The following is a 27,956-nucleotide window of genomic DNA, read 5'->3' as shown; positions in this document are numbered from 1 at the left end:
ACAAATACAAGTAAATACTCTTTAGTTTTAGTTTCATATAACTCACCATCAGTAAGTCAGTTAAACTAAAAATATGAATATGTATTTTGCACTCTTTCGTTCATCACTGCTAATTCTAAACTTACAACTTTGTTTTATAAGTATAAAAGACAACCTTCACAAAGTATTCCTATTTCATAGCACACCTAAGAACTATGACGCTTAAGTCAGATCTCCCTTACTCAACTCTTCTAATGTCCCCATCCTGGCCAAGAAAAGTAACCGCTCTGTACCTTAGTTTACTCATATGTAAAATGAAGATGAATTTAAAAGAGTAACTGCATACAGTAATGGCTTTTATTTTAACATCAATTATTTACTAACCAGTTAAAATGTGTTAGCAAAACAGAACAGTAAAACAGAAAATCAAATGCAATACACGAAGGCATAAACTGAAAACTTTTCGTGTGTGTCATGTGAAGTCTTCTGTTACTAAAGAGCGACACCCAGTGGATAACAAATATCTATATATCCTGGATATCATTACAATAAAAAAGTAAAATGTACTACCATGGAACCGTTATATGAGGTGTGCTTGGCTCCTTGGATACACTACTTATGATCAAAAGAATTCATAAAATATTATATACAGTGGGTACAAATCTTTTTACAATTTTTGAAGGAAAAAAGTCTATCAATATCAGAGTAGCCAAGGAGTTATAAAAAGTTAAAATTTATGTCTGATAATATTGTCCTAAGGTATAGAATGCATTCACGTTAAATTTTAGTATCGGTCTTTAGTGATAAGTGATATCTCGGATGACAGTAAGCTATAAATTCAAAGGCTAACCAATTACTAATCAGGTATGAGAAAATCATTATGGTTAATGTTTTAGAACTACTTTATATATGAGAAACTAATACTGAGAAATTTAGATTTGATCTAGAAATGTTAATCAATTTGGAAAAAAGAAGGAATTTGGCTCTAGAAGTATTCATATAATGCCTAAATTGGTTTGGGCATTAATGAGAGGGCATCTTAGTAGTACAATTTAGCACCATTTAGATAACTCCTAACTACTGCTTTACATATGTGATAATATTTGCTGCCTTGGTCAAGATCAGAATACTATAATGGATAAAACAGTAATTTGCCTAGTGTGATTCTCTTTTGCTATCTAAATCCAAACTGTCAAAAATAAAATTTTAAGGAGTATTTTTCTTTGATACTTTAATTACTAAATTTCAAGAAATACAAAATCCAGAGCACTCTGCATAAAATAACATGCTAAAATAAAAATTGTTTTCATAACTTTAGTAAGCAACTGCCTGAACTATTTTCAAAAAATCTTTTATAAAAAGATTTCTCTTCATTATAGCAGTTAACTTAGCAAAACAAATGCTACTCCATCTCAATTCTCTTTAATTTTTCATTATTTAATTACCAAAATGTCAACTGATTACTATTACCTACAATGAGAATAAACCAGGTACCCATAAAAACCAAAACATAAAACAAACAACAAAAACCCTCCAAAGTACCTCTAACTTGTGTGATGCATCCTCTGGTAAAGATTCCAAGATTAAATCTTCAAGGGATTTGGGCTGGTTGGATTTAGCCTTTGGTGGGAACAAAGATGGTGGCTGACTCTGAGCCTGGAAGCCCTCGGGTTCTCCAGCTGGGTTTTGTTGCATGAGTTTTAACCTTTTCCTTTCTTTCCGGATTTCCTTTGCTTTTCGACATGGAGGCTTACTCAAATCAGCCCCTTTGCCTAAAAAGAAATTCAAAATATTAGACCAACCACATTCAACTCTAGAAATGTTTTTTCAAGAGAGTCTCAAAGATTCCACAGAGTAAGTCCATAGAGTTTCAACAGTTAGGCTAGCTTTAGGGTGGATGTTTCAAAGGATCCTGGTATAAAAGGCTCTAAGTTGATCTTAAAATCCTAACTTAGAAGCATGAGTTGCCAAAAAAATAAATAAATAAATAAATAAGTAAACAGTCATGGAAACTTGTTAAGGCAGCTCTTACTGTTGAAAATCTTCTTTTAAAATATTCATCCACTTCTCTGCCTTTATAAGTAGGAAGAACATAATCAAATATCTTCTGCTTCAAGACAATGCTATCTCTGGCCAACATTTCTGAGGGACATTTCTCTGAAAGCACTGGTATAAATGAATACTGATCCCAGAAAAAACTCTGGTAGGTTTTTTTTAATAAAAAAAAAATATCCTTGTTAGTTGAACGTATCTGTGTCTCTCTCCAAATACTGCAGGTATCTGGGTCTCATTAGTTCAATGCTAGATAATCAGAATTTTGTTCTAATTAAAAAATCAAATATCAAACTGACAGCCCTTCAAAATAAAAAATGTTAACTATTATAAAGTACAAATTTTTATGAGTAGTCTTTATTCTGGTAAGTCTTCTTCAAAAACTCTATCCTGAGAAAATCATAAGAGATAAAGGCAAATAATGATGAATACAAACAAAACTTCAAAATAACCTAAATGCCCAATTATAGAATATTTACACAATTTTTAGAATAGATATGCAACAGAATATCATACAGCCATTTTTAACGCTTTGAAATTTTAGAGGATTTCTCACTATAAAATGTTTAAAAATAATTCCAGTTATGTATAAATATATACATTAAAAAATATTTAGAAAAACGGCTGGAAAGAAATGACACCATGTTAACAGACATTTTACTTGAATTTAGAAACAGAGAAAGTATTTTCCTTTTTTTTTACAATGTTGTCTTTTCTCTAAATTCTCTAACAATGAACATTGCTGTGAGCTAGGCTGACTCCACGGCACTCACTCTAGCCTAGGCAACAAAGCGAGACTCTGTCTCAAAAAAAAAGACACACAGAAGCCAACTTAAAGAAACTCTCACAGCAGCTATGGATTGCAACACAGCAGATACGTTTAGATCCATGAGCTCACAATGATACCAAAAAAAAGAAAAACCACCTAATTGATCACTGTTAGAAGATGTTATTTTGAAAAAAGGTAAATAAAGAATCAAGAATTTATTCTGCCTTTGCTATGAGTTTTAATGGGAAACAAATAGGTGAGGGGAAGTTTCTCTTTAAGGAAGCATTCAAGTCAGTAAATAATGAATGAATGACAGAATTAGAATATCTAATGGATGGATGGATTTGGGCATCAAGCATCCATGACTATCAGCACTAACAAAAAGAGAGGGACCCATGCATTATTATGGCTCCTGAAAGACCATACAGCTACTCAAGAATTAATCTTACTCATCCTCACATAGCCCAGGAGTTTGAGGTTGCTGTGAGCTAGGCTGATGCCATGGCACTCTAGCCCAGGCAACAGAGTGAGACTGTCTCAAAAAAAAAAAAAAAAAAAAAAAAAATCTCTCCCTTGGATCACTTTGTGTAAGTATGAGAACTAATTGAAGAACTAAAGCCATCTAATGAATTAATTCACATTTTATGAAATAATTTGAAAGAGTCATGTACATACACACATTCAGATCCATTTAATGTTGGATATATTTTTTAAGCCTAATTCTTTTATAATGAATAATATAGAAAAAAAATCTTACTTTATTAAGGCAAAGTTAAACATCAAAATTTGGACATTATAAAATTAAAAATTATAATTATATAAAGAAATATAAACTGAAGAATTTTATAATGTCTGCATCTTGGGCATAATACCCACAATTTATGTTGTCTCATTGCCAAAAATAAGAATGTGTATTATAATACCTTTCCACTGACAAAAGACGCTAAAGTAGTAAGGAGAAATGCAACTCTTTTAAAATGTCTGTATTTGGAAATAATAAAGCTATTATTTCAGGCTTTTTAAGTAGCTTTAAAAAGACATGATTTTGCCGGGCACGGTGGTTCACACCTGTAATCCTAGCTCTCTGGGAGGCCGAGGCCGGCGGATTGTTCAAGGTCAGGAGTTCAAAACCAGCCTGAGCAAAAGCGAGATCCCGTCTCTACTATAAATCGAAAGAAATTAATTGGCCAACTAATATATATACAAAAAATTAGCCGGGCATGGTGGCACATGCCTGTAGTCCCAGCTACTTGGGAGGCTGAGGCAGGAGGATTGCTTGAGCCACGAGTTTGAGGTTGCTGTGAGCTAGGCTGACGTCATGGCACTCACTCTAGCCTAGGCAACAAAGCGAGACTCTGTCTCAAAAAAAAAAAAAGACATGATTTGGCCACCTAAATTCAGATAATAATAAGTTGTATGAAAGAGTGTTCTGCTTTACAGATTTTATAAGTTAATTCAACTTTTTGGGTGATGGAAAGGCCTACAGTTTGCAACGACTCAAGCAAAGAGAAAAGCAGGTAACATGACTGGACATCAGACTTTCACTACCTGGCTTAGGAGCTGTATGAACTTTAACCAAGTGCGATGGTTCACCGGAGCCCAACTTCTCTTCTACATCTTGTGATTGAATTAATTCAGTAGATTCTTCTTTCTTGGAGTCTTTTCCTTTCATGTCTTCACTCTCAAAGCTCTCTTTGAGGTCATCACTAAGCGTTTTGAGATCACACCGTATATCCAATTTATTTATTAATGCAAAGTCACCCACAACAGCATCATCCACTGCAGAATCCATGGGCTCATCTACAAATCAGAAGAAATGGAAGTCCATCAGTCAGGTCATTTGACACAATTAATATAAATGCAGGAATACAATGCCCCTATCATCCATGGTGGGAAGAACTCCTGTATGTCCACCAGATCTATTCTCCCATCTTCTAAAGCAAGACAGCTGAACTTAAGTCTGTGGCACCTTAGCAGTGGAATATCCTGCCAGGTCCTTGGCAGGTGGTGACCAAGCTCCCACCACTGGAATGTAACACAACTGATATGTCTAATTTTTCCTTACTTGTTTTAAAGAACATTTTTGACCCTGGACTTCCACCATTTCCCCTCCCCAATAGCTGGATTGGTAAAAAAACAGAGCAACCTAGGAAATCACATGTTAAAGAAAGTTCCAGAATGTCTGGGAGGAGCAGAGCTGCAGGCTGACCTGGAACACCCAGACTGGACTGTTATATGAGGAAAGAAACAAACTTCTATCATTTTTTTAGTCATTGCACTTTGGTGTCTCTTTGTCACAACTGTTTAGTCCTTTCTAAAGGAATGAATTAATGAGCTAAGACTGGGCAGGGAGATTCCCAGGATTAGGCATTTCCTATGGCAGTAGCAAAAAAGAGCTCTAAGAATGGCTGGCATTCCCAATTCTTATGCTCACTTATGTGCAGTTAGTTACTCTTACAGGAAAACGTAAAAAAAAAAAAAAAAAAAAAAAAAAAAAAACAGAAAAAGCAAAGTATCTGCAACTAAAGTTAGTTAAACACTAGCCAGGCATGGTGGCTCACACCTATAATCCCAGCACTTTGGGAGGCTGAGGTGGGAAGATCACTTGAGGCCAGGAGTTCAAGACCATCCTGGGCAACGTAATGAGACCTCATCTCTACAAAAAAAATTTTAAAAATTAGATGGTATGGTGGTATGCACCTGTAGTCCCAGCTACACAAGAGGCTGAGGAGGGAGGATCACTGGAGCCCAGAGGTTTGAGGCTGCAGTGAGCTATGATCACACCACTGCATCCAGCCTGGATGACAAAGCAAGACCCTGTCTCTAAAAAAAATTAATAATAAAGTTAATTAGATGCTACTAATTATCTTTTAGGAAAGTTACTCACAATTCAAAATTTACCAGCCAAATAAGAAAGAAAATTTCAGACAATATACTTTACTGAAGTAAAGGCTTACTCAAACAGAAAACCTGATCTTTGCTCAGCATTAGAAGCAACTGTGCCATCTTGTAGAAGCTGCATATCTGCATCTGTTTCTCTAGAGAGAATGCCACTTTCTATTTAACTCATAAGGATAATATTAGAATCAAGTAAGATGAGTTGTCAAAGCACTTTGAAAACTGACATTTCAATAAACTCTAGGAAATCACAACATCTTTAAAATGATCCTCAATTTTCTTCCCAAGATAGACTGTCCTGGTATATATTTGCGATATCCTTGATTTGGGGGCCAGAGGTAACAGGAAGAGTGGTGCCAATAGTAGTCGTTGCCATAGTAGCAGAAGTACATGATTGTAGTAATGACTCCCTCCCCTACCTAACTCAAGACAACTGAAAGTGGGACCCTTGGAAAGAGACATCAATTTAAAGTAAAGTTCATGACCCCATCTCATCTTACCCTCACAATTTCCTTTGGAGATTTCCCCTTTAGCCAGAAATTTCAACATTTTTTTCAAAACCTTCTTGTGAGATTTTGAAGGCTGAAAATGTAAAGGCCGGCACCTAGGAAAGGAAAATAAATATTTAAAAAGTGAACTCAAACTTGAAATAAAACCAGCTCTGGATAGTTACCTATATAATGAGGCAAATCTGCCTGAGATTACTGGCTAAAGATGAGGTTTAATGCAGCCCCCTCTAATCCCACCCCAAATCACACTAAATATATAGTTAAGAGATTAAAAAAGAAGAGAAAGACATGAACCACTAGAAAAAACAGAAGGGGAGAAGTGCTGGAAGTTGGAAAACAGATGAGCAAACAACTGACTTTAATAGACTAAAGAAAAAGTTGAATCCTAAGCTAACAGTGGGAAAAACCAAAAAGATAACCAATTTTCCCTATGTTGCCCCCAAAAGTCTTAGGGATTGGCGATATCTGATACTTCTGGAAATATGAGTAAAGGTGGGTTGAAAAATAAGAGAATCCCTCCTACAGCTGTTTTCAAAGCAGTTAACACAGATGTCAGATCCCCTCTCCCACCCGCAGACTCCCCACTCAACCCAGCAGAAAATTGCAAACTTTCAGGAAAGAATAAAAAGTAGAGCCTCTCATTTGAGGGATAAGAGGAAACAAACGATTTCTCTTAAGCTATTACAACCATAAAACAACAGGATGCTATTAAAAGAGAGAGAGGGAGAGAGAAAGTCTATGAGAGAGAGAAAGTCTAAAAACAAAAAGACTTTCAGATATAAAAATATGATAGAAGAAATTTAAAAACTTGGAAAATAAAGTTGAGGAAATAATCTCTCAGAAAGATTCTACAAAAGAGAGATGAAAAACTGAAGAGAAAAGAAGAGTTTAAAAGGACCAGTGTAAAAGGTCCAGAATCTAAATAAAGGCATTAAAGAAGAAAAGAAAGAAAATGGAGAAGATTAAAACAAAATTCAAGAAAATGTCCCTGACCTGAAGGAAATGATGGTAGGAGTGCCCCTCAACTCCACATGCAATGGATAAAAACAGACACACAGCCAAACTTACTACAAAACAGAAGAAAACTGAGGACAAAAAAGCTTCCAAAGAAAGAACAAGTTTTGGACGAATCAAAATAACACCGCGCTTCTCAACAGTAATCAAAATAACACTGCACTTCTCAACACTAATAATACAACAATGGAGCAAAGACCTGAAAATTCTAAAGGGAAATTATTGTCATCCTACACTTCTATACTCAGCCAAATCATACACCTAAGCAGTGAATTAAAACATTTTTAGACATTCAATGTCTCAAAAAAATGTACCCCTCCTGCACTTTTTCTCAGGAAGCTATTAGAAGATGTGCTTCGCTAAAACAAGGGAATGACCCAAGGAAAAAAGGGATCCAACTCAATAGCTAAAGAGAATCCCCCAAAATGACAGTAAAGAGAAATAGCAGGATGACAGTGATGCTTCAGGTGTGGAGGGTAACCTGTCCACATCACAGCAGGTCAGAAGGGTCCACAAAAGACTTTCAAGAAGATAAAAGTGATAAAGTACTCAATGCATCTAAACATTCTAAGAAGAAACTTACACAAATGGGAGAACATTTCAAAATAAACTGGTAATAGTTATATAGGAGACTATGATAATCAGTAACTCCAGACAGAGCAAAAATCACGTGCAGGAAAGAAAAGTAATCGTAGTACACCACATGGCTCAGTTGTGAAGCATATATATACACTGTCATAATGATCTGAACACATCTATCCAAAAGTATAATACTTCTAAATGGGAAGTTGGGGGTGAAGACAAAAGGAGCTTCAATATGGCAGGGGAACAGAGATGAAAAAAAACTAAATCCTAATCTTTCATAGAGAGAATCCTAGAAATAATGGAGAAAACTAAAAGAAAAAAATCAAATATTACAATTATATAAGCATGTTCCAATTATATAAGCATGACAGGGTGATGAAAAACCAAAACAATCAGTTACAACATTGAAAGGTGACTGCCTTTCACTGGGAAACAGGAAACAGAAAAAGAGAGCTCGGGGACTGCTATTTTCCAAAATAAGCTTTATGGAACTATTTGACACTGTAAAGTATGAGCATGTATAATTCTGATAAGAAAAAAAAAATTCATAGTCAGAGAAGTTCATCTTCATTTATGCTCACAGATCGGAGAGCCCCCAGCTTCTGCCTAACAAGAAGCTAAGTTGTAGGCTATAACCTCCTTTCCTGTATATAAATTCTCACTGTAACTACTGTAGTACATGAAGTAAAATAACCGGAAGAGTAAACTTGGAAAATGATTCCACAAGATATATAATGAAATTGTGTAAAGAGTAATAATTCAGAAAACTATGATTCCATGTTAAATATAAAAATCACATTTTATAACTACTTTGTTTTGCAATGTGAATTGAATCCCTTTTTATAAAGGCAGTATACCTAGAACGGTGCTTTGCATATAACAGGCACCGAATATATTTTGAATGCTTTATCTCTTCCTTAACCAACTGAAATCAGCCTTTTATGATCATAAAGATTCTCAGGGTTCAAGCCAATCAACTTAAAACTTAAGAACAGAATCATGTCCATAATCCAATTGCTATTTGAAGGAAAATGACTTCTGCCTTAGAAAATGTCTTCTCTTCATAACCATAAAAGCTGACAAAGGACAACACAAGCTACTCTGTCATTCTGTCCTTCACGTAACGAGATGGTGTCAGCAAACCTGACACTCATCTTTTCTCCTTGTCATCTGGTGATGTGATGTCCAGTTTGGTAAGAGAAAGGGCTCTTACTCAGAGATCAGTGGACCTCTGGAAGTCTGTGATCGTCCTAAAATTAATGTGCAAAGTGTTATGTATTTGTGCCTGTATGCCTTTAGCAGGGTGGAAGGGGGCAGAGGCTACAGCTTCCTTCACATTCTGAAAATGGTCTGCAACAACAGCAACTACGGGAGATAGCTGTGCAGGCCAAACAAAAAACGATGGATACGACTGGGTCTGATTTTCTTATCTAGAGTATATATACACATTGAAACTAGAGACAAATACATACTTCAGAATGTTAATGTACTTTCCACATTTTCTGTCAAAAAAAAAAAAAGAAAGAAAAATAAAGAAAAAGATGATGACCATTATAACCAAAAAAGGAGAGAAAATTCTTCTATGTTAGGACAGATGAGGAGGTATATGGAAAATCCAAAAGATTATGAAAAACCTAACACTCTGTAGGAAAAATAGACTTTTTGGTTTAAGTTTTCCATTTAAGAAAACTGAACTCTGAATGTGCAAGTGGCAGATTAAGTTTAAGCCCTATTCCTAACAACTAATTGCTCCTATAGTATTGCTTGAATGCAACCAGTGTCAAGCAATACCTCAGAATGCAGAAAATCCTAAGTCCTATAAAAATTTGACATCTAAAGGTAATTTGAACATTTACCAATATTTTGCCAATATTTTATGGTATTCATAGATGAGATGGCTAAATCAAGAAGGTATGTTTCACATATTTATATCCAATCAATTAAACATTATTAAAAGTTATTGATCAGCACATAAATATAGCACCAGTATAAAGAAAAGACATAACTTACTTGCTTTTCCTTAAAAAGAATGTCGTCACAGAGTGGAAATTAACACTTTAAAAAGCACAAGAGACTACAAAAAATTATACACAATTTTCATATTATAGATCCTCTCTCTACTAATTAAAATTCTTACCTTATTGTATACTGGGGACAACATGTTTGATTCATGACTGGTTTGTACACATATTTCCCACTTCTAAAATTACAAAAATACTTTGTTAATTTCTTATTTATTTTTCACATGTACCAAAATAGATTAGCAAAGGAGCACTAAATGAACTCAGTAAAAAAAATAATCAATAGTATAAAATTGCATTTAGGTTTAATTACTCTTCATAAGCTAACTAATCTTCAAAGTGGGACTAGAACCCAGTCTTTTACTTCCTAAAACTTTACTTATGTCCTCTAAGGCTGTGATTCCCAATCCCCAGTCTGCAGCCTGTTATGGACCAAGTCCCAAATCTCTGCTGCCTCCACCCCTAAAAAACTGTCTTCCATGAAACTTAGGAAAGGGGAGCACACAGCAGGAGGTGGGTGGTAGGTGAGTGAGCAAAGCTTCATCTGTATTTATCGCGCTCCCCAATGCTCACATCATTGGCTAAGGTCTGCCTCCCTTGGAAAAATTGTATTCCAAGAAACCAGTCCCTAGTGCCAAAAAGGCTGGGGACTGCTGCTCTAAGGCTAATCATCTGAACTAGCCTCACACCAGCATCTGCGATCCCTTCCCTGCCTTCACCTGCCACCATCTTCAATACTACAGAGCAATGACAGAAAACTGCCCTTGATACTGTGGGAACGATGTATACTGCTGCCTGTGACAACCACATTTGGGTATTCCACATGCACCATACAAAGCACCCAAAAACTAACCCAGTGCTTTCCATGTATTCCACAACTATGGTAATAACAGAACCATTCATTCAGCTCTCAAGCCAGAAACCTAGGAGTCTTTTTAGACTTCTTCTAACCCACCTATACATCCTGTCAACAAGCTTTCCGCCTCTAAAACATATCTCAAATTTGTCCCCTCCTCTATCACCATTGCCACTAAGAAGCCAGTCTACATCATCTCACATGTGGATAGTGCAATAACCTCTGGAACTCATCTTCTGCCTCCATGACCACCCCCTTAAATATCTCCCTACTATCTGAATGATCTTTCCCAAAACAAACTCCATTGGATTTCCTTCTTACATAAATTCCTTCAATGGCTCCCTTCCACCTTTTAAATAAAAAAGTTCCTTATCATCGCAAACAAAGTCCTTCAACATCTGAGCTATGTCTACCTCTTAAGTCTCATTATTAAGCTCAAGGAAAGGTGTGATGTTTTAGCTGGTGCTCACGGTCCCAAGTCTATGGAAGAGTATTGGCATACAGTATTTAACATTACTTATATTTACATAAGGAACTTAATCTAAGAGTTACTTAAAAATCATCTGCATAAAAATAACTACCCACAAAGGCAACGTGTGGACCTCAATGGAATCATAATTCAAATAAACCAACTATTAAAAAAGAAATTTTTGAGACAATCTGGAAAATCTCATCAAAAGTAGATAACAGGTAACATCTAAGCACTATTATTAATTTTATAAGGTATAATAATGATATTGTGGATACGTTAAGAAAAAAGAATACTTCTCTTTTAAAGACACACACTTATTATGGGTATATTGATATGATATCTGTAATAAAAATATACACATGTAATTTGCTGTAAAGCACTCAGAGTGGAGAGAAGGAGCACCAATGAAACAGGAGCAGCAGGATATTAGTAACTGTTGAAGCTCAGCAATAGGTACATAAGGTTCATCATAATGTGTACTCTTTGCTTTTGTGAATGTTTGAAATTATCCTAGTAAACATTTTTAAAAAGAGAACATCACTATACAAAAGAATATAATAAAAATGTTTTTAAACTTCTTTCCAACAGGAAAACATTTTAAAGACATGCCCTCTTTTTCAATTATAAGAACCACCTGAGTAATAGCAAGAAGGTCTCTGTGTGTTAAAGAGCTTTACCTTCGCCATCCTCGGTCTATAAGATCCTGATAATCCTGTACTGTCATGGAATGTGCCCACATGCCTGAAAAAATAAGTAGTGTGTTAATTTTAGCAGGCTGAACTTTTTTCTTTCTTAAATTCAAAGTGTTATTTCAGAAAATATGAGTGTTCAGGCTAAAATTCTAGAACACTCATATTGGAGAAATGAGTACATACTTTACATTTGTTAATCTGACATATATACATACAACTGAAAAGTAAGATTTAATTTAAAAAATCAAATATATCTGGCTGGGTACGGTGGCTCATGCCTGTAATCCTAGCACTCTGGGAGGCCCAGGCGGGCAGATCATTTGAGCTCAGGAGTTCGAGACCAGCCTGAGCAAGAGTGAGACCCTGTCTCTACCAAAAATTGAAAGAAATTAGCTGGACAACTAAAAATATATAGAAAAAATTAGATGGGCATGGTGGCACATGCCTGTAGTCCTAGCTACTTGGGAGGCTGAGGCAGAAGGATTGCTTGAGCTCAGGAGTTTGAGATTGCTGTGAGCTAGGCTGACGCCATGGCACTCTAGCCCAGACAACAGAGTGAGACTGTCTCAAAAAAAAAATCAAATATACCAAAGTGGTTACATTTAATTCAGTATAGTCAATAGTCTCTATGACATCATATATTAAGGTCCTTACTGCAATCAGACTGCATCAGACCTTCCAACTTTAATAATATCCCCAATGATTTAATACACTGGTTGGTCTCTTCAGAAAAATTACAAAGCAAATTTTTTCATGTATATTCTTATTTATATACAGGTATATATTAATATTTACAGGCCAGGTCAGGCACAGTGGCTCACGCCTGTAATCCTAGCACTCTGGGAGGCCAAGGCAGGCGGATTGCTCGAGGTCAGGAGTTCAAAACCAGCCTGAGCAAGAGCAAGACCCCCTCTCTACTAAAAATAGAAAGAAATTAATAGGCCAACTAAGATATATATTAAAAAAATTAGCTGGGCATGGTGGTGCATGCCTGTAGTCCCAGCTATGCAGGAAGCTGAGGCAGGAGGATTGCTTGAGCCCAGGAGTTTTAGGTTGCTGTGAGCTAGGCTTATGCCACGGCACTCTAGCCTGGGCGACAGAGCAAGACTCTGTCTCAAAAAAAAAAAAATGTACAGGACAGTCTAGAATATTAAAATAAGTATAAATATTAAAAAAGTATATAGCAATAATCTTTCTTTACACTTAAATAATCTTTCAGTGTAAAAACTGAAAGTAACCCAAATGCTAAGAACAGGAAGATTATTACAGGGACTATGAGGTTACCAATATGATGGAATAATTATGCAACTATGAAAAAAAAAAAGACTATAAGAAAACTTTTAAAGGCATATCTGAACTAATGTTAAAAGAGAAATGGATTTTTTTCCCTTTTGTAAACAGCAAACTGCAGCAGAGATATGTAAAGATAAAGGTAGGCTTCACAGAGCAGGATGTATTGAAAAAATCATGGCACTATAGTCCAACAGAAATATCTGGAAATCTGGCAGGTGATCACTATACCAACAAGTTACCCTATAAGCCTCAACTTCATCGTCTATAAAATAAAAATAATAAAACTCCCCTACCCAACAGGTGGAGGTGGATGCATTATAATAAAGGTTATTAACACTAAAATTGAAATGACAGAAATGTATAGTTATCTAGATGAAAAAGTTGAAGGCAGGCATGTGTTTCTTCCATGAAACTTGAAACACAGGGTATTTATAATTAGAAAACTTTTTCTTACTAAATTATTGGAAAAAATAACTAAGGAAGTATTAAAATATTAATTTAGGCAAGTTTAATATAACATATTACATACAGCTATTATAGTCACAAGACAAAAATTCTGACAAAGAGAAGATATTACTCCAAGACAACCACTGTCACTATCTGGTGTGCTTCTCTTAGGCCTTTTTCCTGTCAGAACTGTAATCATGTCGCATATGCCATGTGCATCCTGTTTATTTTCTCCATTTAAGTCTACACTGCATAATCATTTTTCCACTGGTTTCATAATCATCACTTCTAATGACTACCTAACTGTCTACTCAAGACCGTTGCCCACAAGAAGCACCTAATAAACACTTTTAATGGATGAGTGAATGCATACACCATAACTGACCAAATCATTCCCCATTTAACATTTTTAATAGAAAATACCTAAATTTGTATCTTCGTGCATATCTCGTTTTCCACAATGCAGGATAGTTCTATTAAAATAACAGACTCTACATTCTGTATCTGCCAAACGCAAGACAAGGCAGGAAATAAACAGGAAGTTTTGTTTACAAACTACGAATCTCCCCAGATAGACCTGAATCGTGATGGAAAAGCAAAACACAATAAAACTGTAGGCTGGCTTTGCTGTCACCCGGGTGGGTGAAAGGATGTCATGGCATACAAGCAACTGGTAAAACTGTCAAACAGATCAAGACAAACAGGCCCCCTTGCTGGCAGCAACTGTGGTCACCAGTTTCTTCTGTGTTTTTCCAGAGACATTTAATGCATACATGAGTGGGCACATGTGCGCACACTGACATCTCCTACACAAACACACCACACGCCCGACTGTCCTGGCCCCTGAGCCTCGCACCCACTGCAGGGATGTTCCCACCTGGGTACCCACAGGTCAGCCTCAGCCATCAACTCTAGACCCCACAGTACCCCCACCATTTGTTCGGCCCGCCTCCCACTAATGGGCATCGGTTTTCAGACTTCGGCAAGACACGCACGATCTCGCCTGTCCGAGCAGCTGTGGGTCACTTTTTTTTTTTTTTTCTTTTTTTTTTTTGCCTTTTTGGAGAGTAAGCACTGAGAAGCTTCCCCGCTGAGTCACACGTGAGGTCCGCCCTGAGTTCTGACAGCCACGGCCCTCCCGGAGTGCCCCTCCACCTCCAAGCACGGCACGGAGACGGGCCGGGGCTCCGGCCGCCGCGCGTCCCTCGCTCGAGCGCGTCCGCCCGGACCACCGAGACCCGAGGCCGCGGCGCCCGGGCGCCCACGCCCGCCGGCCCGGCCCGCTCACCATTGGAGCGACTGCCCGACTCGTTCTTGCAGTAGCCGCAGCGGTAGAAGTCCTCGCCCTCGAAATACTCCACGATGCTGGGCGAAAGAGTGGCCCAGGAAGCCATCGCCGCGGCCCGGCAAACGCTCGGAAGCCCCGGCCCGACACCGACACCGCCGCCGCCACCCCACAATGCAACGCGCCGCCGGGAGCCCCCGAGGCTCGCGCGAAGCCACTCGGGCGCCCGCAGGCCCGGCCAGCCCCGCGCCTCTTGGAGCTGACGCCGCCCGCGCCATCTTGACCGAGGGCAGCTTTCCGCTATTTCCGTTCCTTCTCGCTGACGGGCCCCCCGTCGTCAGTGAGGCTGAGGCAGAGAGACGGAGCAGGGAAGGTAGTAGGCTGGGAAGAAACGAACGGGAAAGGGAAGCCGAAGCAGGAATGCGGGCCTGCTCTCCCGCAGGGGCCGGCCCGGGCGCCGCGGGGGCTGCGCACGAGGCGGCCGCGCCAGGCCCGTCGACGGGGACACTCACCGCACGACGCCTTGCCCTCCTCGGAGCCGCAGTAGCCGCAGTGGTAGCCGGCCTTGAGGCCCTTGTACTCCACCACCGAGCCCATGGCCGCGAGAGGGTCCGCTCGGGCGGCCACGCCTCTCGGCGCCCGGGGCCGGCCTCGGCGAGCGCGGGGCCGCGGCGGGGAGGGGTGGAGAGCGAGGCCCGGCGCGGGGGGTCCGGGCGTCGCAGCCCGGCGACCCGAGACGGGGACTCCGGGGACGCTGGCTTAGATGGCAGTCGTGCCCCCAAGCCAGGTGGGGGGCCAGCCCTCTGCGTGCTCCTCCGTCAGTCCTTCCCACAGCTGCGCGTGGTCGGCCCCATTTCACAGATAAACAAACTGAGGGCTGGAGGTTGTGATTCACCCAAAGGCATTTCCTGCAGGTCTCAGATGCATTCACCCTCTCTGGCTGCCCCTGACCGCCATGTTAGATAACTAACTGGAGCTTCTTCCAGAACAGCTGGCATTCACTTAAATGCCCTAGATCCTGGAAGGGAAGCAAGCATTCTGTGAATAGGGAGGGGTAGCGAATTGGTGAGCACCTAAGCTTTTAAAGGAAACTGTCAGAGCCAGTTGCTGCCTTGTGCCACTATAAGCTCAGTGCCACATCTCTTATAACTTTTAAAGAGAAGCTGGAACTCTAGATGTTTTTTAATACAAAATTTTAAAATGTCTTTACTTAAAAATAATTTTCTTCTAACTCTACAGTTCAGATAAAACGTTTAGAGAGACTGAATTCAGCTGATGGGCTTCTAGTTTGCAACCACTTTAAAAATGAGTACCTCCAAGAAAGTAATATTCCTTAATCATTCCTTTTGTGCACACAGATAGTTTAAGCCTGTCTGTCCTCATAGTTTTCCTAGCCAGCAATAAAGCTGATTATCTTTTTTGCAATGTTTAAAAAAGTGAAAACATGAAACTCAGAAAAACAGAAGTAAACTTTTGAAACCAGAGGTCAGTTTCAACATTCCTGACCCAAGGTCCACTGTGGTGGATACATGCCTAGTTGAAGACAATTTTTGGTGGCCTGGTGACTTAGTACATTGCCAGCCATCACTTGTGTCTCGCACAAACAAAAGGAACCTAAGGAATGGCCGTGCAGTATGCAGGAGGTTCTCAAGGCCCTTTGGGGTTGCTCCAGCTCCTTAGACTTGAAGCCTCTTTGCTACATCTCAGTACTCGTGTTCTTAAGACAGGCTTCATCCATCTTGTTCTTTATAGAATATCTGACTATTCCCAGTCCTTTCCCTGACAGGCTATCATTGTGAATGAAAGCAAGGGCCTGTGTAATGAAACAGAAAGAGAGCAGCAGGTCATGTTCTGGGCAGGAGGCCAGGAGGCTTTTTGGTCTTTTATTATATTCCTATCCTGCTTCATTTCTGTCCCTTTGAAGGCTCAACCTTATCCTAAGTCCTAGACCATCCTCAGCCAGGCCACTCCAGGACATACCAGCCTTGAAGAATAAATGAAAATGTACAAAGTTCTAGGCATGTGTTAACTTGCTTAATCCTTATAGCGACTTCCCAAGATAGGAAATGTAGACAAAAGAGGCTAAATCAGTGCTCCCCCATCTTTCTGGGACCTGGGACCCATTTCATGGAAGACAGTTTTTCCACAGACTGGGATTGGGGGGGCAGTTAGATATGGATTCAGATGATTCGACCACATTACATTTATTGTGCAGTCAGACCTCTCTGCTAACAATAAATCTGTATTTGCAGCCGCTCCCCAGCACTAGCATCACCCCCTCAGATCATCAGGCATTCGATTGTCATAAGGAGCGCACAACCTAGATCCCTCACGTGAAGTTTACAGTAGGGTTTGCACTGGTATGAGAATCTGATGCCACTGGTGATCTGATAGGAGGCAGAGCTTATGTGGTGATGCAGGGAATGGGGAGTGGCTATAAACACAGATGAAGCTTTGCTCACTTGCCCACCACTCACCTCCAGGTGTACAGCCCAGTTCCTAACAGGCCACAGACTGGAACCAGTCCACAGCCCGGGGGTTAGGGATGGCAGGCTAAATAACTTGGCTAAATAACTTGACCAAGGTCACTCAACTAGTAAGGGACATATAGGAGGGAAAACAGGTAATAAAAACAAAAGAAATTAAAGTGGCAAAGAGATCAACACATACGAGGTTTGGACCTATGTGGGACAGGGGTTCCTACATGTCTTTTGCTCAAGGTCAGAGGGAGAGTTTTCATCTTCCAGGCCCAAATGAGAAAAAAAAGCAAAGCTTCATTAGTTTCCCCCTTTTTGTGGGGAGAGGGGAGTACTATTAGAATATCTTTCTATTTATGAGATAAACAGTGGTCTTTGCTTTAGGTTTTCCTACTTAAGAGAATAAAATGCTGACAACATTATGTTAAGTCCCATTAACATTTTTTCTATTATCAGATGTCAGATGTGGTATGAGTCTGCAAAGCACAAGTGTGAGGCTCAGAACTAGTCCCTGGTGATGTGAAGGATCTTTGGTTGGTGATAATAGGCCCAGTTCATGTTTCTTTTTTTTTTTTTTTTTTTTTTGAGACAGAGTCTCACTTTGTTGTCCAGGCTAGAGTGAGTGCCGTGGCATCAGCCTAGCTCACAGCAACCTCAAACTCCTGGGCTCAAGCGATCCTCCTGCCTCAGCCTCCCAACTAGCTGGGACTACAGGCATGTGCCACCATGCCCGGCTAATTTTTTTTTATATATATATCAGTTGGCCAATTAATTTCTTTCTATTTATAGTAGAGACGGGGTCTCGCTCTTGCTCAGGCTGGTTTTGAACTCCTGACCTTGAGCAATCCGCCCGCCTCGGCCTCCCAAGAGCTAGGATTACAGGCGTGAGCCACAGCGCCCGGCCCCAGTTCATGTTTCTTAAAGGGAATAAAGTGAAACACATTCTTTCCCTCTAAAGAAGATATGAGTAGAAGGGACCTAAATTAAGCCACAGGAAAAAAGGATAAGATAACAGATCACCTGTGGGCAGAGAAAAGAGCACTCTACGAAGGGGCAGTGAGTTGTATGAGCAGACAGAGGTGGATGGGAGCCCCAGGGTCTCAGGTGCCAGTGGAGTCCTGGAATATGCTTAGGAGGCCTAGATTGGACACCTTTCCTCTACTATCTAGACCTGGCTCTCCAATGTGTTAGATACTAGCCTCATATCCTACTGAGCACCCTAAAATGTGGTCAGTGCAACTGTGGGACTCAATTTTTTACCTTACTTAATCTAAATTAATTTGAATTTTAAAACTACAGCAGTACAGAACACCAAGCAGGATAAATGCCCCCAAAATCTACACATAGACATATTTAAAATCAAAGGGAAAATCTTGAAAGAAGCCAGAGGGAAAAAAGAAACCTTCAGTATAGAAGTATAGAAAGGCAAGGATAAGAATTACACCACACTACTTGTCAGAAACCACAGAAGCAAGAAGAGAGTGGAGTGAAATATTTAAAATGTTGAAAGAACAAAAACAGCCTACAATTCTGTCTCCAGAGAAATTATCCTTCAAAAGTGAAAGAGAAGTAAAAACTTTCTCAAACAAAAATGGAAGGAAATTGTTGCCAGCAGACCTGACCTGCTTTGGAAGAAATTCTTCAGAAAGAAGGAAAATAATGTAGGTCAGATATTCAGATCTGCATAAAGAAAGAAAAAGCATTAGAGAAGGAATAAATGGAGGTAAATACATTTTTACCTGAATTGATCTAACAGCAATTGGTTAAAAAAAATAGCAACTTGTTTTGGTAATTATAGCTTATGAAAATGAATGACAGCAGTGTTATAAGGGATGGGATATAAGGTACTTGTACTACCCATAAAGTAGTATAGTGTTATTTGAAAGAGAACATAAATGTATACTGCAAACTCAAGAGCAACCATTTAAAAAAGCAAAAAAGAAGTATAGTAAATATGCTAAAAGAGGAGAAAAAATAGAATCATGGTAAATGTTTAATACCAGAGAAGACAGAAAAGGAGTGGAAGACAAAAGAAGAAAGAATAAGAGCAGTAAATAGAAAACAGTAACAAATATGGTAGATACTAATCCAACCATATCAATAATCACTTTAAACATCAGTGATCTCAATACCCCCATTAAAAGACAGACTGTCAGCCTGGATAAAAAGAAAAAAAAAAAAAAAGTTCCAACTATATGTTGTTGACAAGAAACCCACTTTAAAAACACAGATAGATTAAAAGTAAAGGGATAAAGAAAGATATACCATGCTAACACTAATCAAAAGAAACCTGGAGTAACTGTATTAATTTCAGAAAAAACCAGACTTCACAACAAGGATAATTAGGGATAAAGAGAGGCATTACATAATGATGAAGAGGTCAGTTCTCCAAGAAGACATAACAATTCTTAATGTGTATGCACCTAACAACAGACTGGCAAAATACATCAGGCAAAGATTCATAGAACTACAGGGAGAAATAGATAAATCTACTATTATTATTGGGAGACTTCAACACCTCTCTATCAGTAATTGACAGATCCAGCAAGAAGCAAATCAATAAGACCATGGCTGAATCAAATAGTACCATCAGTCAACTGGATGTAACAGACATCCATAGAATTCTTCAACTAACCATAACAGAATATACATTTTTCTCAAGCTTACACAGAACATTCACCAAAATATACTATATTCTGGGCCATAAAAAAACACCTTAACAAATGTTAAAGAATAGAAATCCTACAATTTCTGCTCTCAGACCACAGTGGAATTTAACTAGAATTTAATAACAGAAAGATAACTGGAAAATTCCAAAATACTTGGAGATTAAACACCACACTTCTAAAGAACACTTGGGTCAAAGATGAAATCTCAAGAGAAATTTAGAAAAATGTTGAACTAAGTGAAAATGAAACTACAAATTAAAATGTGTGAGATACAGAAAAAGCAGTGATTGGAGGGAAATTTATACCATTGAATGCATGTATTAGAAAAGGAGATCTAAAATCAATAAGCTGCTGCTCTAGGAAATTAGAAAAAGAACAAATTAAACCCAAAATAAGCAAAAAAATAAATAAAAATAAGAGCAGAAATCAATGAAATTGAATAAGGAAATAATAGAGAAAATCAGTGAAACCAAAACCTGGTTCTACAAAAAGATCAATAAAATTGATAAACCTCTAGTAAGGTTAATGAAGGAAAAAATAGAAAACAAATTAGCAATATTAGAAATGAAAGAGGGATCATCACCACTGATCCTATGGGCATTCAAAATATAATAAAGGAGTATAATTAACAACTCTATGCCCACAAATATGACAACCTAGAGGAAGTGGATCGATTCCTTGAAAGATAAAATCTCAGAAACTCACACAAGAAGAAATAGATAATCTGAATAGTCCTATATCTATTAATAAAATCCAGTGGATAATTAATGACCTTCCAAAATAGAAACACCAGGTACAATTGGGTTCACTGGTAAATCCTACTAAACATTTAGGGAAGAAATTATACCAATCCTCTATAATCTCTTCTGGAAAACAGAAGCAAAGCAAGCACTTTCTAGTTCATTCTGTGAAGCCCACATTACCTTAATACCAAAACCAAAGACATTACAAGAAAGGAAAACTACAGAGCAATATCTCTCATGAATGTAGATGCAAAAATCCTCAAAAACATATTGGTACATTGAACTTAACAATGTATAAAAAGAATCATACACCACCACCAAGTAAGATTTTTCCAGGTATTCAAGGCTGCTTTGACATTAGGAAAGCAATTAATGTAATGCATCGTATCAATTTAGAGAAGAAAAATCATATGATCTTATCGATAGATACAGAAAAAACATTTGACAAAATCTAACATGGTAAAAACTCTCCACAAACTAGGAATAGGGGAACTTCCTCAACTTTCTAAAGAACAGCTACAGAAAACCTACAGGTAACATCATTCTTAATGGTGAGAAACTAGAGAGTTTCTCCTGAAAGCCTGATCTTAGATCTCCTGGTCTTAATGAAGAACAAAGCAACAGAAAACAACAAAAAACTCCTGAAACTAATAACCAGTTACAGCAAGGTTGCAGGATACAGCCTCGTTAATAGACAAAGGCAAATTGTTTCCCTATATATCAGAAAGGAACAATAAGAATTTGAAATAAAAAATAATACCATTTACATTAACGTCAAAAAATAAGTATAAATCTGACAAAATATGTACAAGATCTATAAGGGAATTACAAACCTCAAATGAAATAAATTGAAGAATGAAACAAATGGAGAGATAATCCATGTTCCTTAAAGAAAGATAGATGTTGTTAAGATGTCAGTTCTTTACAACTTGATCTTCGGATTCAATGGAGCCCCCATCAAAATCCCAGGAAGTTATTTTGTGAATACCAAAAAGGCTATACAGAAAGCCAGAGGACCCAGAATAACCAAACAACATTGAAGAAGAACAAAGTCAAAGGACTGACACTACTGGACTTCAAGGCTCCCTATAAAGCTACACTTACCAAGACAATCTAGCGTTGATGAAAGAACAGACAAATAGATGAATGGCACAGAGTAGACCACCCAGAAGTAGACTCGTATAAATATAATCAACGAATCCTTGACAAAGGAGCAAAGGCAATTCAATGGAAAAGTGATAGTCTTTTCAATAAATAGTGCTGGAACAACTCAACATCCACATGTAAAAATAAAATAGAGAAAAAGTCTTTAAACCTTTTACAAAAATTAACTCAAAATGGATCATAAACCTAAATGTAAAATACAAAACTATAAACTCCAAGGTGATAACATAGGAGAAAATTTAGGTGACCTTGGATTTAGTGATGACCTTTTAGATCATGAAAGAATAAGTTAAGTTGTACTTAATTAAAATTTAAAACTTTCTGCTCTGTGAAAGACACTATTAAGCTAGGGTCAAGGGTGCACATCCATAGTCTGAGCTACTTGTGAGGCTGAGGCAGAGAAGGATCACTTGAGCCCAAGAGTTCAAGTCCAAACTGGACAACATAGAAAGACCTTGTCTTAAAGAGGAAAGAAAGACGCTGTTAAGAGAATGAAAAGACAAGCTGCAGACTGGGAGGAAATCTTTGCAAAACATATTTGATGAAAGACAAGTATCTAAAATATACAAGAATTCTTAAAACTCAGTAAGAAAATGACCCAATTAAAAGTGGGCAAAAGACCTATACAGACACTTCACTAAGGAAGATAGACAGCAGATAAACATATGAAGAGATGCCCCGCATCATATGTCATTAGGGAATTATAAATTAAATCCATAATGAGATGCCCTTACACACCTATTAGAATGGCTAAGATTTGATAACAGCAAATGCTAGCAAGGATGTGGGGACACATCATTAGTGGTGATGCAACATTATACAGCCACTTTGGAAGACAGTTTGGCAGTTTCTTACAAAACTAAACATATTCCTACCACAAATCCAATAATCACGCTCCTTGGTACACATCCAAAGGAGTTGAAAATTTATGTCCACACAAAACCCTTCACACAAATGTTTTCAGCAGCTTTATTCGTAATTGCCAAAACTTGGAAGTAATCATGATGTCCTTCAATAGGTGAATGGATAAACAAATGGTGGCACATCTATATAATGGAGTATTTTTCAGAGATTAAAAAAAAAAGAGCTGGAATGTCATTTTCAAGCCAGGAGAAGATACTAGTTTGTATTTCAACACTAGTGTATTTTCTGCTCCATCTTTAAATTAAATAATATGTGAGTAAAAATATATTAAACTGTATTAATATATTAAACTGTATTATTGCAGTAGTATTTAGCTGAGTGACACACCAGCTAAGTGACCACATGACTGGGCTATCTGCCCACTTGTCCAGCCTCCTCCAGCTACTAGATGTGTGCAGGATCTGCTCCAAGGGTTTTCACCAATTCCATTTCCATGGAAAACACACATGACACAATACGTATTCAAAAAAAAACAAAAATGAAAATGATGCTCTCGTTGCCTTCAGAGATGCTTTCCCTGACTGCACACAGCCCCTTCTCGGCTGCCTGTGACTGTTCAGCCCAGCTCACACTAAGTGAAGCCCATTCCCTCCCAACCAGACTATGTCTTCACATACCACCTCACAGTAGCCTCAATCTGGGATAGTGATGACACACAAAAAAGCCTATGACTGCTTCTGGTTGCCTTAGAAATCACCCAAGCCATCCTAAAGGAGCAACAGTAGGTCGCTGAGAGTCTGAACTAGGGCCAGAAACTGGAAAGCAGTCCTTCGCAGAGCAGAGAGTGAGAGACGAGGGCACCAGAGGGCAGCTCGGGGGAGTAGACACCGAGAACGAAGATGTTGTTCGTAAACCTGGCGATTGACAGGGTGATGGCCAAAGAGAAAGAGCAGGAGGAAGTGAGCAAATGTGCTATGAAGAGAGGGTGCGACAGGAGACTAGCAAAGGACCGACAAGCAGCATCTGCGTCTTTGGTGACAGACTCAGAATGGTTGGGTCTGGGTGCAGAAGAACAGTAGGTATTGTTTTCCTCTGTTTTGGGTACAGGCAAGAGAATTTCATCTGCCTGGGAGCAAGTGTAGCCCCGGGATGAAAGTTATGCGCTCTGGAGTCTCACACGCAGGTATCCTGCCTCCGAAGCTAACTCTGTGGCCTTTGATAAGTCACTAAACCTCTCGTGGTCTCAAGGTCTCTTTGCCCTATGAGGACCTACCTCGTAAGGTTATTTGGAAGATTAAAATATTCTATTTAAGTTCTAGCTCAGTACCTGGTATATAGTAAACTCAATAAGTGTTGCTATGGAAACAATATAGAACCTCTTAGAAAAGGAAAATATGAAAGCAGAAATATGAGTCTTGTCGTTTCAAGAAGTTAGCTTTACTTAAAAGACAGATATTCTTTTGTTTTCTAAACAAAATCGTTATTTCTTATAAAATCCTTCTCTCTCCTCATTTTTTTTTTTTTTTTGCTAAGAGAAGCCAGAGAAAACAAAATATTTATAACCCAGCTTGCTAAACATAGAACATATTTGCCAACCAGGTTAAGAAATAAGTGGTCTCCAGGATGCCTAAAGTAATTGTGCTCTAAAGTGCTAAGTTCCCTGCTATATTTTCCTGCATTCAATTTTTTAAAAACTTTCTTGTCATCTAATTGTTTCATTATCTATTTAAATTTGACAAGAATCATGAAACATGTTAGATAGCTGTTTTTGGAAATTGATGACAGCTTATACATTTATTGCATATTTATTGCTAGTAACTTTACACATAACTGCACTTAAAATGGACTTGCCAGCTTTGACAACTTTTCTCATCAAAGTTAAGTTCTTTGTTCTACCAATAACATGCAAAAACAGTGGTTTGTGGTATTTGAAATGGCAACTGGGTCTTCCCTCTCCAGTGTTAAAGGTGCTTCTGACAGCCTCAACCACAACGTGGCTCTGTTTATACTTTTATCGGAGTACATTCCCTCCTTGCTTTAGGGAAAGACAGAAGTTAAACGTATCATAGAGTCCTGCTGTTGGCACAGAGAAATGCCTTCCGCTACATGTGGAAAGTGGGTCCCAAATCAACTCCCTAATAGAAGCCATACTGCGGCATGTTTCCTAAAAGCTTTCTCCAAATCCTAGTAAAATTTCTCTTTTTGATCTTCTAGATTGGCCTGGGCTAAAAATAGTCAAGACCCTCGGGTTGCAGTAGGTTCCCATTCCCCACTAGAAAAGAAGATTGAGGTGAGGAAATATATTTACATGAACTTTGGAGCCAATAACGTGACCGTGTAAAGTTTATCACTGGTGTAAAGGGCCCTAGGGTTTCAAGGGAAAGTGCTTTGCCTGTCAGGCTGAGGCTAGCATTTGGTTCAGAGAGCACCAATGGCCAGGCCAAACAGCCCTACATTTAAACACCACCCGTGCTCTCACCGGGCTTAGTCTGGCAAAGGGCGTTGATGTTAGACAGTGATCACGAATTGTGGTTAGTGTCATGAAAAAGGATGAGGTTTTATCTGAGTTGGTGGAGGGCCTGAGGGAGTGACGTGGAAGCTGCAGGTGGTTACATGCCGTAGCCGTGTGTGGTGGCAGCAGATGAAGGAAGAGCGGATGAAAATGCTCAGATGGGAAAGAGAACACAGCGTTTGAGGACTAGAAAAGTCCACCTGGCTGGAGCAGAGTGAGCCAACAGCCAAGCTGAGAACGTTGTCTAGAGAGGTGATCGGGGCCAGGCGATGGATGCCATCCTGGAATCTGGGGTTTTTCTCCTAAAAGGGAAAAGGTGCTATCCCAGGGTTTTGGGGCAGAACAGAGACATGCTTAGTTTTACGTAACAAGAAGATGGCTCTGGCTGCAGAGATTGGCCTGACGGGCTTGGGGCAGAGGGCGAGAAGTGTGGTTTCAAGGAACCTAGTCAGGATGTCACCTCAGGGCGGAGGCAGCAGGGTTGAAGTGAAACATGGACGTGAGTTGAAGTTGGAAGTGACAGGATGGAGACCGGGGAGACTGAGGGAAAACTTTGGAGGAAGAGGCAAGTGGAGACGTCAAGTCCGAGATCCGAGGCTGAGAGCAGGGCAGCCCGGGTGTCTCGTCTGTCACCCCTCGTCCCCCTCTAGAGCAGCGCCTGACACAAGCAGGTCTCCTTGTTGCATGACCGAGACCACCCGTACCCAAGGAAGCCTGTGACCGCGCTTTATCTTGAGTGACTGTTTTCTCTGCCATGTTGTCCCGCATTGCGTTTAAAAGACAGAAGCAGCACAGCAGATGGAGGAGTGGCTATGAGGTAGGAAGAGACTCAGGATCTTCGCCCACTGGGGACATTCAGCAAATGCCTGGGCTGGGCTGGGAGCCTAAGTCACACACTCTTGGCGGGAGCCTGGAAGCTGGGAGAAAATGTGTCCAGGGAGAGAGAGTGATGGCCTCTGTTATAGGCTGCGGAGAGGTCAAGCATGGCAAGAGCAGACGTGGGCCCACGGTCGTCTGTGTGGGGCTGCTGGTGACCTAGGTGAGAGCAGACCGAGAAGTGGGGGATGAAACCCAAGTGGCTTGAGGAGACGTGAGGTGAGAAAGTGGAGAGGGACCCTAGGAAACCCCCCGAGGAATGTTGTGAAGGGAGCAGAAAAGCGGTGAAAGCTGGAGAGGGGCGTGAAGTAGGGGAAGAATTTAATACTGAAGCATATTTTGATGGGAATGATCCAGCGGGAGGGGAGCCTTTTGAGGAAAGGGAATTTGATAATTGCAAAATTGGAAGTCGTGAAGCTCGACAAGCCCAGGTGGAAGAATTGGCTTTTGCCAGGCCCAGGGGCAGTGCTTCCTCTGCAAAGGCAGGAAGGCAGGTCTGGGGCAGCAGCAAGGTGGCATCCAGCAGTGGGAAGAGGAGCATGCTCCCGCGTGACTGCCTCTGTTTCCTCCAGGAAGGCTAAGGCAGTCCTCCTATGGGAGGGGCGCCGGGAGAGGGGAGCGTCGGTTCGAAGAGGAAAGCACGGGACATGGTTAAGGGCCTCTCACGGGGACACGGGAGAGGACTGCCAGGGAGGGCTAATGGCGCGCTCGAGATGTGACCCGTGGACACACAACTTAAAAATGCTCTGATCTTCCCTTTCATAAGAGTTTAGGTGGTGTCCGTTCTTCTGAAGTAAGGAAACTATTAGCCCAGAAGTTTCAGCAGGAGAATGAAACAATCCATCAACTCCAGGCCATGTCTTTTGACTTCCGGTTTGCCAAAGCGGAGGAATACTACTACCAGCGATACCAGGAAATGATGACGGAAGAAGCCTGGAAATACAAAGTGGTTCCAAAATGGGAATTTAAAGTAGAGGAAAAGAGATCACAGAGCGCAAAGACAGAAGACGCTAAAAAGTGGGACTACCTGGTGTCCGAGAGGGAGCTGAATCACATAGAGAAACACATATGCCGGGTGGAACGCGCCAGGGGCCTCAGAGACCACAACTATCGGCTGCTCCCTCAGAGAATTCCAAGAGAAATACTTTGCCCCAAAATATTAACCCTGGAGAAAGATGAGAAGAATGAAAACATCCAGAAAACACCCAAAACCGAAACCAGAAGGCACAAGGTGGCGTGGGCAAAGGAACAGATGAAGGGACATCAAGATCGCATGATTCGAGGGCGAGAACTCACAGAGCAGAGGAACGACCAAAGAGAGGCCCAGAAACTCTCCAGCTACGTCCCGCCTTTCCTCAAATCCCAAGCGCGGAAAGCGGAGGCGAAAGAGTTTGAATGGGTCACAGCTTATCCAATTTTCCAACCTTATCAGAAAGCACTTCTAGAAGTGACTATTCTGATGGAAAAATCAAAAAAAGAAGATACAATTAAGAAACCACTGAAAAGGGAGCTCTTGAGTATGCCACCCTTTTTGAGAAGTCAGCTAGAAAAAAATAAAGTCTAGGTTATTTTGTTGATTGTTGTTATTTTATTTTTTTAGACTAGCACACTTTTATAATCATGAGTGTAGTAAAACTGTCTACCCTCTTGCTTCTAAGCACATGAAACTGGCCACACACACACACAAAAAGTTAAGCCACAAGTATAGTATCTCCAAGTGTTTCGGCAGGCTGTGTAAACTGCTCCAAAACTTAGTGACTTAAAACCAGCACCATTTTA

At 39.7% G+C, this 27,956-nt stretch overlaps 2 protein-coding genes across 11 annotated transcripts in view; one reads left to right on the top strand and one right to left on the bottom strand.

Annotated features, from left to right (window-relative positions):
• The window catches only part of ATE1 (arginyltransferase 1), a 123,302-nt gene extending 107,759 nt beyond the window's left edge, over positions 1–15,543 (bottom strand). For 4 of the 10 annotated variants that reach the window (XM_076009737.1, XM_012781246.3, XM_012781247.3 and 1 more), the window contains exons 1-6: positions 14,876–15,086; positions 11,833–11,896; positions 9,944–10,006; positions 6,199–6,302; positions 4,349–4,600; positions 1,522–1,751 (exon numbers count right to left, since the gene is read on the bottom strand). In XM_076009737.1, coding sequence (XP_075865852.1) covers positions 1,522–1,751; positions 4,349–4,600; positions 6,199–6,302; positions 9,944–10,006; positions 11,833–11,896; positions 14,876–14,981 — 819 coding nt within the window. In that variant the 5' untranslated portion in view covers positions 14,982–15,086. Of the gene's footprint in view, positions 1–1,521; positions 1,752–4,348; positions 4,601–6,198; positions 6,303–9,943; positions 10,007–11,832; positions 11,897–14,875; positions 15,087–15,384 lie in introns of those variants that run through there. The other 6 variants (XM_076009738.1, XM_020280739.2, XM_020280738.2 and 3 more) reach the window with 5 other exon arrangements.
• An 8,094-nt stretch (positions 15,544–23,637) lies between these two features.
• LOC105880326 (putative uncharacterized protein ZNRD1-AS1) lies at positions 23,638–27,870 on the top strand. Its single transcript, XM_012781252.3, has 3 exons — positions 23,638–23,864; positions 25,004–25,079; positions 26,944–27,870. Exons 1-3 carry the CDS (start codon positions 23,689–23,691, stop codon positions 27,739–27,741), a joined length of 1,050 nt encoding a protein of 349 aa, XP_012636706.1. The 5' UTR covers positions 23,638–23,688; the 3' UTR covers positions 27,742–27,870.
• The last annotated feature ends 86 nt before the right edge of the window (positions 27,871–27,956 follow it).

The sequence above is a fragment of the Microcebus murinus genome, chromosome 14, assembly GCF_040939455.1.
Source record: "Microcebus murinus isolate Inina chromosome 14, M.murinus_Inina_mat1.0, whole genome shotgun sequence".
NCBI classification, from domain to species: domain Eukaryota; kingdom Metazoa; phylum Chordata; class Mammalia; order Primates; family Cheirogaleidae; genus Microcebus; species Microcebus murinus.
This window is presented reverse-complemented; position numbering and strand designations above follow the sequence as displayed.